The sequence below is a fragment of the Phalaenopsis equestris genome, unplaced genomic scaffold (assembly GCF_001263595.1).
Source record: "Phalaenopsis equestris unplaced genomic scaffold, ASM126359v1 Scaffold000070, whole genome shotgun sequence".
NCBI classification, from domain to species: domain Eukaryota; kingdom Viridiplantae; phylum Streptophyta; class Magnoliopsida; order Asparagales; family Orchidaceae; genus Phalaenopsis; species Phalaenopsis equestris.
Window position 1 is genome coordinate 787,927 of NW_018164512.1, and position 11,202 is coordinate 799,128.

Consider the following 11,202-nt stretch of genomic DNA (forward strand, 5'->3'; position numbering starts at 1 on the left):
ACTCATATTAGCGTTGATCCAGCCATCGTTGTCTAGTGGGTTGTCATCAATGAGATTATTACATTCCACATGGACCACAATTACTGAAACTAATAGTCAGTCACCTATAATTTTGACCATCATCCACCCCAATATCCATATAGCTAATTGGCATGGCTATTTGAGTTTTTACATATTTATAAACCCATTGAAGTAACGAACTATGAGATTTGTCCATATAACTAAATTAATTTTATTAATATGAACAAGCACATTATTCTAATTTCTTACCAAAATTTAGATCCCTCTATAAGAAACAAAAAGAAAAAAAGAAAAAAAAACTCAAATTTTCATCAAGCAAAAGACTTTTTTTAACTTTTGCTCAAACAAACAATTTGGTAAATACATAATTCAAATTAATTTCCTTGGCATATTAATTTCCATTTCACCTCTTTCAAATTCCTCCGAACCAAACAAACAAATTTCGCATACAGGGAATCCACGGGGCCCCCAAATTCAGAAAATTTCAGATGCTTGCCATTAAGAAATGGAAACGAAAACAGAAAACGTTGCTGCTACAGGAACCCAAGGCATGTTTCCATCACCATTGATAGCACAAAATATTGTTGACTTAGAACAAATATAAGATGCTTACCTCAATTAGAATCTAGCAGGTTAAAAACTTCAATTCTTATACAAGCTTTGCTTTCCTGAAGATTCAGAAAAAAAAAAAAGTTAAAACATTCGGGATGGATCGTTACAGAAGAGAGGTGGTTCATATCTGTACATAAAATAATGATACTAGGATACTGAATTAGACGTATATCTACTCGAATCAGCTACTATACCTGTCCATTACCCATAGATTACAAGTGCCGCATCCATCCTAACCTCAGTTAGATCCAGCATCTAAACCTGAGCTTAACTCAGTAAAATGATAAAATACATACAAATCAGTTAGCAATCCTCTAAGGCCATTTTCTCATCATCAAAGCCCGAAGCTTCCTCAACTGTACCAACTATCTCCTTTTTTTCTGTACCTAAGCGTGAACCACTCTGAAATAAATCTAGACAACCAGCCATCATGCCGTTAAAGCTACTTTGGCTGATACTTCTTTCAGAAAAGCAAATATCCTGCGATGGGTATCTTGAAAATGGTAAATCCAAGTCCAGCTGCCCTAAAGAACCTAAAGAATCTGGCTGCAGATGGAAAAAAGTAGATGAGAAAAGCTTAAATAAATATATAATACAAGTCTCTAAAAACAAATATAGGAGGAAACAAGAATAAGTACCCAATACAAGTCTGTGAGAGAGACATCTTTAACTGGTTCCTGTTTGCAGGAAAAGGCTGAAGGGTTATCAGATTCAGGCTCATCACTAGGATTGTCATTTGAGTGTCGAGACTTCTTAAAATCCTATGTAGTATTAAGAGAAATAAGAGACATGATACCTTTTGATAAGCAGAATGATCTAATAATATTTATTAAACTTACCTCAACATAACGATCCACCAATCCTGGCGAATTCATATCAACAGGATCTCTAGAAACTCTCGGTGAGACGTTGGTGCTGAGATTGAAGCCCTTTTCCCCAAGGGTTGGAGATGTTTTGAAGGAAAACTCATCACATGTTTCTTCAGCATTCCAGATAGAAACAACTGGAGCCTGAGTTCCCAAACCTGAAAACTGAGGGAAATAACTATGGGCTGCAACTGCAGCATCAAATGAATCACAGCTAAAAGAAGTCTGCTGAAGGCAAAGAGAATTTTGCTGAGAAGAAGCTTCTGATGTCTCTAACAATAGATCCCCGATGCTAATATTTGTTAGACTATCGGCCCACTCTCCAGCCAAGAGATCTGAACTGCACCTTACTGCTGGATCAGACTGCATGGTAGGTGCTTCAACATGTTACAAAGCGGACAGAATGCTTCATATAAAAGTTGTTGTTTTCTCACTATCAGAATTTAGAAGCTACATACCATATCTTCTGCCTGGTTTCCAGAACCTTCTTTAGCTCTATATGCATTCAATGAAGGTGATTTTCCTGATGACTCTGGGAGACCATCTTTTAGTTTTAGAGTATCACTTTGAGCTCTCATCTCAGTAATAGATGTAGCAGAGGGTAAAGGAGAACCATTACAAGATTCTCCTACAAGCTTGGAGGTGCAACAGAAATGAGTGGTTTCTGATGCACCAGGAGGGATGAACCTTTTAATGATATCTTCCGAGTGAAAATAGTCATCAGAATCAGGAGCTGAAGTTGAATTAGATAATCTTGCTCCAGGTTCATGCCCAGAAAACCAGCAATACCTTAACCAAGAATTACAAAAGTAAGAACTTCGGCACCTCCGTAAGAACTGTTCTGAGCCATTTATTGTAGAAAAATGCTAAAAAACCATATAAACCTTAGTCGGAAAACGGAAGGATTTCCAACGGCAGCATGCACATCAGCAGCAGTGGAATCAGCATCCTTTATGGTCCATCTTTGGCATCTGGCTATGTCACCCTGTTGAATGTTGTATGGTAAAAGTAAGAGCTCTGCAGAACCTATTGTATCCGTGCCCCATTTACGATTGAGATGCTCAAGTACTGAAGATATTCTTTTCCGAGCACTCAATGTAAGTTCCAAGAATGGATTGTTTGCACCCTATTAAGAGAAAAGTGAAAAAGGAAGGATTAGTGACAGGCAAAACAATAACAAGTTTACAAAAATCAAATCGAGGAATAAGTTGTTTGTGGAGAAGCTATAGTTCCTTATGATTATTAAAATCAGCGAAGGACCTGTAAGTATTAACGATCTAAATTATATTTCGTTCAAGCATTTTAAAAAGTCACTTTCTAATTGTCCTAGAAAGTGCAAAGAGGAATGGCCAGCTTTGGAAAAGTAGTTGGCCTGCCAGAGTCCTAATCATTCAAATGTCATCAACTAAATATTTCACGCTTGCATTTAGATAGAATTTAGACAGACTTATCAAGAGCAAGGGAAAAAAATAAAATAAAACTTACATACATACCACACAATTCTTATGCATATACATTTCTATCGCCCAACATTTGATATTTACACTTAAAGCATTTGTTATCATAAACTCGTGCATGAAAATGTGTATTTTACCTTTAAAAAGATAGTAATGGTAATATTTTTTATGTGATGCCAAAGATTTGAATGGTATGCACGTAAATATGATTGTTTAGGTGTTTAATATGTAAAAAAAAAAATGAAAGGTTTAGCCATACCTTCTCAATTCTCTGCCGAGTATCCTCATCGACGGGAAACAATTGGAGCTTCAACTTCTCCCGTGTCTGCACGACTGTTTCTCCAATCCGATGAGAGCCAACTCCTGTTGCATACAGCAAAAAGTAGAAAAGTTATCCAACAAAAGATTACCCAAAGCTCCAAATGGGCTCCCGAATACATGAACACGAATCAGATATAATAGGAATACTTTACCACTAAAATTATGCATATCCTGAGTCGAAGTGCTGTTCTCGCAGTTGGTAACACGCTCTAATTGCTCAGCTGCATCAGCAACCAAGGAAACCCCAGCCATTGCAGCCTTCTCCCATCGTTTATATGCTGCAGATTCTACAAGACCTAAATCACTAATAATAGTCAAAACATTTGATTTATTCAATTAAAAAAACACCCTATAATCATTTATCTGCTTAGATAGCAGACACCAAAACTTCTCGTGCTGCTGATGAACTAGACATTAAAGCCTAAAAATTACCAGTTCTATGCCTTTGTCCAGTAGCTTTAGTGGCAGGGAAAACCCCTTTGCTGAAGCTGACATTAGAATTTGTATTACGCTTCATGGAAGGCCCTCTGTTAATTCCTATTTTTGGGGTATTTTCAGCATCTGCAACAACAGCTTTTACCCCAACAAAATCATGTTCTGAAAACCTCCAAGTTGCCGAAGTTTCTAAGCAATTTTCTCCTTGGCAAGGGCGTTTTCTTCTGGCTTTATTTCGGTCTTTGAGAAGTTGGCTCTCCTGTAATAAATTAGTATATTCAATTATTTTTTCCTAGAGCTCATATCAAAGATAACTAAATCTCAAAATGGGGGCCACACCAAAGCTTCTATAAATATCTTGAATCTCCGAGGTTTGCGATGCAACTTTGAAGGAGTACAACTATATTTTTCAAGTAGGGACCACCTGTCAAGAAAGTATTGATATAATTTGTATGCGATTAAAAAAAGGACAATATTGAAGTAATTCTGAAGATGAAAAAAAGAATAAAAAATATATTAATAACACACTCTGGGGGTCTTTATGTTGAGAAACAGTAATAGAATACAAATGTTGTAGCTTCATAGGTTTTAGAATCCCACAGGATTTGTACTTTAAAAAAAATAATAAAAAACACTGAGTTACTGAGAACTGTCTTGCAAAAACATTGCCAGATTTATCATAATTGTTTTTTTTTTTCATTTGTTTATAAGTAGGACTATCGAGGCATATATATAAGGGAACTACAATGTCTTGTAAATATAGGGCTCATGATTAGAATCGGTGAAAAGATCAACTGGGCAGATGCAATTTCTATAGAACTGCGGCAACAACATAAGATAAACAAAATTAGTATATGTCTGAAGGGGTAGAACCAGCCTCAAATTTTGGTTGGGGGTGTGGGGAACAAACTTATTATATTAATAAATGTTAATTAAATTATTATTTAAAGAAATGAAAATATTTCGGTTTTCTCTCTGTCGAATCCTCGAGCTTGGTGTTGTGGCTGGTATGACATGCTAGCCTTGTGTTGCACCTATATTTTGAAATATTTGTCACCTCAACATGTGAAAGATAGAAACGTGAGCATGTTTTAGGAGTTAGATTTGATTACTTGCTTAAAATGGTGAAAGTATAGCATGTTATTGGCTCCTCTCTTTTCTTTTTGTTCAAGGCAAATCAAAAATGTTAAAATGTGGCTTTGAGATTATGTTGGCTCCTCTCTCAAGCATGTTGGGATATGTATCGTGAAACTCCTCATTTGTTCTAAATTAGCATGAGATGTTGGAGAATTTATTTGGCCCTTCATATATGTTGGGGGCTCGGTTTTGGCATCTTATAACTTTCTTTTCCTTAAAATTCATGTTATGAAGTTCGCTTTGATTTGAGAAAGGTTCTATAGTTTGCTTTAATAGTTTGGTTTGACCCCTCGAGGGGAAACATCTTTCATGCTTGGATGTTTGAGGGAAGTTGATTCATGCTTAGAAAAATTGGTGGCCTAAAATACTTTCTATATTGCTTTTATAGTTTAAAAACCTATCTTGGCTCCATATACTGATGTTTTAAAGGCATGAGGACTTTTCTTTAGCCTTTGGATGGCCCGGTTTTGCCTTGTAATGGCTCGATTTTATTCTGTTTTGATGAATCAGCTTGGGGATTTGAATGCTTGCAGAGCTATGTATTATTTTGATGTTGGGCTTAGTTTTGGCCCCTGCTGGGCTCGGTTTCACCTTGCTCTAATGGTTTGGTTTTGGGTCTCACGGTTGGCTTTATGCTGGACTGCGGTTTTAGCCTTGTGAGGGGTTCTGCTTCGCCTTATGATGGTCAGTCTCTATTTTGTTTTGAGGGCTTAATTTGAAAAATTATGGGGCTGCAACTTGATACTTACCCGGACCACATTTTAGTGTGATATGTGACTCGGTTTGGGGGTCGATATTGGTCCTCTATTGTTGTTTTCTATGCTTGCAATGTATGCTGGAGGGGATATTTGTTTCAGGGCTTGTTTTGGGGATTCAGTTTCAATGCTTAGTTGCTCCCTACCCGTGAATAGCCTTGGTTTACCTCTTGGTTTACCTTGCTTTACCTTGCTGTGGAGGCTGCAGCTCTAGTCTTGGGAGTTTGTGTTGGGCTATGACCCCTGTCGTGGGACCTGACTTGTGCTTTGTGCTGTCATTATTCGAAAGGCTTGTTGGAGAGGTTGTTTTGCGTCTTCCTTGCTCTTATTGAAGGCATGTCTTGTGCCCTCTTTCTGCTCTTACCGGAGAGCTTGTTGGGGGCCTGTTTTGTATCTCTTTCTGCTCTTACCCGAGAGCTTGTTGGGGGTCTGTTTTGTTCAATTATTCTCTTACCCGAAGGCTTGTAGTGGAGTTGGTCCATGCTTGCTCTTAGTTCCGCCCATGAACTTGTTGGTAGGTCATCTAGGGTTGTTTGGCTCTTCCTGTTGAACTTAGGGTGACTTGAATGTTGTTGATGAATCAAGTTTGCCATCCAAAAATATATGTATTTGCACTATCTATAGAGTGAGGTGATCAAAATAAATTGAGCATATTTCTTATGAAAATTTGAGCCAGTTTGGATGATTTATGAAGGCTTGTCCATTCACTCTCTTATGTATATCAAAGGCAACACTTTGGCAATACCTGGGGTGGTTTTCCTTTTGCTACCTTGGTCACAAGACTTGCTCGGTGGACACTGTCCTTGGGGTTTTTGGTTATGCCCTCTAACCGTGAGATTAGTACATATAGGTTTGTTTCTTCTTTGTCCCCCATCCGTGGGACTGTTGTGTTGTGTTCCACCTTCCCATCTGCAGCCGTGAGCTTCCTATAGGGATTTTGGATTAGTTTGTTTTGGCCTTTACCCGTGAGCTAGTTTGGAGCTCGGTTGTGCTTTTGCTGGATGTTTACTACCTTAGCCGTGAGCCTCTTGATCCTTTGGGTTGCCTTGGCCAAGAGCCTTAGTTGCTGTCCTCCTTTCAATTGATCCTGGGACCTACCGTTTTAGGTCTTTTCGTTACAAGTTTAAGAGCTGATTCATTCTTCGTTCTTTTCGATGTTTTAGGTGGATCAATCCCTCCTCTCTCTCACCCCATTTTTGTTTTTTTTTCTTGCTTCTTGGTTCGGTTTTTTATGCTTATGTCTGATACATAAGTGTCCACGTATAGTCTTTTGTTATACGTGAAACCATCAAGCAAGGTCGCAAGTAGGTCGATTTTATTTTGGGGCTTAGAGCGGTGATGACAAAGGCACACCGGAGATAGAGCGGGATGATATGTCATCCTACGACATCGGGATCCGATTTAGGAACCTATCAGGATCCGATTCAAGAACTCGATGAGCTGTAGGATGACAGTATCATTCACCGACATAAGACTAGCGGGAGTTAACCCAAACCTTCTTAGGTTGTTGGTGGCCCTACGCCAGACAGCGCGATCGACTCGTGGACAACTACTTTTCAAAATTAATAAAAAACAAATTTGATAAGAACAGATATGTCTTTTTCTAAAACAAAAATATATTTTTCGCTACAAATAAAATTGATACAACCCCTTTTGTATGCTTAAAACTTATATGCATGCTAAAAATATAAAATTTTAAATACATTTTAAACATTGGTTGTCCGCCTGTTGATTACCTGTTTGGGCTAAGGAGTACCCTCCTGAGTTAGGTTCGATAGGACACCCTTCTAATTGAGTGGCGGGCTTTATACATCCAGGTGACCGTGTAGCCTTTGACGACCCTCGAGTACTAATATATAGTTGAGCCTAGCCCCGACTCGAGTGCTTATGATCCTCTCTTTTTAGACTTTTTCATATGTTTTCTCGGGATTTTTTGGACAAAGCACTTGTGGTCTCTTTTTGGGATTTTCCAGTGTTTTTAACGATTTTCATCGATTCGTCAATTCGTCGATTTCCTCGCATTTTTCTTATCGCGAGTCTTTTGACGATTTTTCTCGAGATTTCTGGGAGAAGCTTCTTTACTTCATTTATATAAAACATTTCAGCCTGCTTCCTCAAATTTTGTTGCTTGTACCTGATTGCATCAATTACACCTAAGGAACTGCGGATCTCCCAGGTATACAGGTTTGCTTTGTGTTTACAGCATGTTACTTTCTTGGGAATCACCTACCTATCGTACTTCTTACTTTTCCTTTACACCGCATGTTCTACTGTTTTCTCTACTGCATACTCTACTGTTTGTTCTGTGCTACATACTCTACTGTTATGCTATACACTGTACAACTTCAACAAGTTCCTTATAAAATATCTGAAGAACTATAACCATAGAGCCACTGGATTTGGCATCATAACCTGACACCCTAGAAAACTTAAACTCTTCACGACAAGGAACTTGGAGCTAGCGCGGTGGGCAGCACGACTATGTTCAACAGCAGAACATGTCTTCCCCAACTAAATCATTTCTTCCTTAGAATTAAACAACAATCCATAGGATTTCAAGGTCGTTCGCGTGGTGCGACATAAACCCTCAACTTTTCTTTTAGGCACATGTTGTGAAATATAAACCCTAACTCATTTTAGGATTCCGAGGTAAACCTCAAATCTTTCAGGCTATTTGTGCTATTATCTCACACAAATATAAGCCATAATTAATAAAATTGGCAGGATGAAAGTGTAAGCCCTAAATAAATAAAATTAGCAGGATAAAACACTTGAATAATTTCTCCTCTAAACTGAAGTCAAACCATAGGATAGACTAGAAAGTCACCGAGGTTCTCCTTCAGATCTGTGACATCCCCTAGTTCTTCTTCCTTTGGATTCTATAATAAATGTTTTAAACTTGAATCATTCCTTTGTCACACCTCCTTGTCCGATTTCGTTGAAAAGTCCTATCCTTTTGACATCTTTGAAGATAACATTTCCTGATTTTTATCGAGAGTATTCTTAGGTAACTATGGTTGTCTAAGATGTAATTAACTATAGGGGCTTGCCCCTATAGGAAGCTTTTCCGAACTCAACTTAAAATAAACTCTATTTAATTTTTCATATTAAATAAGGGAATTTGTCGGCAAATAAAATGGTTTCGCAGACCAAACTGACGTCATATATTTCTTAGTTTATTTGATCGAGTCTCATCCTCAAGTCTTGTGTTTATCCCTCGGAATAGATATAGGATTTAAGGTAGAGTGCTCTTTCATTTAAACTGTGAAGATTATGGAGTCAGTTTGATTTCATACTTTTCTGAACTTAAATTTATATGTAAATTAAAGCGACCTTCCGAAGAGGATGACGGGATTTCGATTCCGGTGACCGAGAGCTTCTTACGGGCAACTCCCCCAACTTTTTAGTATCGAGAATGCCCCAAGATTAAGAGCACTTTTGTGTGCAAGGTGGAAGGCATTTTTTGTCCCACATTGCAAAATAACATGACTTATGCTCTTTAAAAGTAAAAGCATAGCCTAATTCATTGAGGAGGTAAAACGGTAAGGAGGCTCGAGTTTCAAGGATTATTTAAAAATGTTTAAATATATAAAAATAAGTTTTAATATATTATTTTAATTAATTTATGTTCTAATAAATCATTATTTATTTAATCATGTTAATAATTTAATCATGCCATGTCATACATTATTACAATTCCTTTGTGTACACAGACTAGTGTTGTGTGTGAGAACAGGAGAAAGCAAGGGGCAAATTATATACACTAGGGGAGCAAATAATAAAATTACAGATCATAATAAAGAAAGCTGCCACCTCTCAGTTGAATGTGGGTCTGCCAGTGTATGTATGATTCCAGATAAATTCAACATAATCATCATAAAACTAATGATAATATTCCTACATTTAATAGAAGACATGATCCTGAAATCTTTTAAAATGAATAAATAAGATAGAATAGTTTTAGAATAGTTTTTAATAAAAAGGTACAATGTTTAATAATTAAAACCACTAAGATAAAATTAAAAATAACTGCACAATCATTTTACTGAACTATTGCTAATAAAGTAAAATATATTTAAGCTGAAATAAAACATAACATAAGGAATAGTATTTATTAATTATGTTTAATTTAAGTCTATTGCAAGATCAATTTAGGAACTTTCAAAAGAGCCATAATTTAAATGAGTATTTTATTTACTTCTAAAATTTTAATATGAAGCCCTATTTTCCTAGATATTATTTTGCTATTAATATTTATGTCCTTAAATAGCACAATAAAAAATTTTAGCATAATTTAAGTTACATTCACCAAAGATATAGACGAGACTTTAAAGAGTTCTAGAGATTGAAAAACAAATAAAGCATCCTCTATTAGGGCTACTACATCTCTTTTGGGTATTTCTAAGGCAGTTATTGTTAAAGCTTCTATCAAAGAAGCACTAAAGTTCCATTAAGATCAAGTTCGTAACAATTAAAGATGTTAATTTCTGCACCTTTTATAAGAGTAACTCAGATTTATAAAATGATTATAATTAGAGAATAATGCTGCTTCTAAAATTAAGTTTTACTTAAAATTTGAGCTAGTCACAGAATCTACAACAAAACTTACCTTGGAGGTTGGACCATAAATTAAATTGAGCTGGAGACAGAACATAAATTTAAAATTAGCTATTAATAATATTCGTGGTTTAAAAAATCAATTGAAGTGCATGCCTGGAGGCCCGTCTCAATCAGAGGCAGAATAAAATACTTTGAGATACTTCAAGAGTTGCACCTCAATGTGCCAATGGGGCTTTGCGCCTTTTTTGACCAGAGTTTAAGCCTAGAAGTGTATGATTTGAGGAGTTTGAAGCTTGCATCTCCATGAGTTAATATAAAAAATACTTATATAAATATATTATATACAACAACAAACAACAACAACAACAAAGCCTTAATCCCACTACGTGGGGTCGGCTACATGAATCCTTTTTCTCCATTGCATCCTATTTAGTGTCATATTTTCATTTAGTTCTAGTAAATTAAGATCATTTTTAATACAATAAGCCCAAGTCTTCCTAGGTCTACCTCTGCCTTTCTTAACACAAGTCGAATTTAAAACATCTACTCTCCTAATCGGATCATCTAATGGTCGACGTTTAATATGACCAAACCATCTAAGACGACTTTCTCTAATTTTGTCTGTCACAGGAGCTACACCAACCCTATCACGAATATAATCATTCCGCATTTTGTCTCTAAGTGTAAAGCCACTCATCCACCTAATCATTCTCATCTCGGCAACACTTAACTTATTATTATGCTTCTCTTTTAAAGGCCAACATTCAGCGCCATAGAGCATTGCAGGTCTCACCACCATCTTATAAAATTTTCCTTTCAGTCTTAGCGGTACTTTTCTATCACACAAAAGGCCCGAAGCATTCCTCCACTTCAACCAACCAACTTGAATTCTACTATTAACATCCCCATCTATATCACCATCGCTTTGGACAACGGACCCAAGATATCTAAATCGTTCACACCTTTTAATAATTTGATCACCCAAAGTAACACTTCTGTCACTAGAGCTATTAATACTAAAATTACATTCCATGTATT

At 36.6% G+C, this 11,202-nt stretch overlaps 1 protein-coding gene across 2 annotated transcripts in view; it reads right to left on the bottom strand.

Annotated features, from left to right (window-relative positions):
* Positions 1-546: 546 nt before the first annotated feature.
* LOC110019699 (TSL-kinase interacting protein 1) overlaps positions 547-11,202 on the bottom strand; it is a 63,351-nt gene continuing 52,695 nt past the window's right edge. The window contains exons 8-17 of one of the 2 annotated variants that reach the window (XR_002293477.1): positions 4,052-4,136; positions 3,710-3,971; positions 3,430-3,573; positions 3,216-3,319; positions 2,384-2,625; positions 1,958-2,288; positions 1,473-1,862; positions 1,272-1,394; positions 828-1,179; positions 547-689 (exon numbers count right to left, since the gene is read on the bottom strand). Coding sequence is in view for 1 of the 2 variants with exons in the window: in XM_020717485.1 (XP_020573144.1) it covers positions 937-1,179; positions 1,272-1,394; positions 1,473-1,862; positions 1,958-2,288; positions 2,384-2,625; positions 3,216-3,319; positions 3,430-3,573; positions 3,710-3,971; positions 4,052-4,136 (1,924 nt within the window). In the remaining variant the exon portion in view is untranslated. The other variant, XM_020717485.1, reaches the window with a different exon arrangement.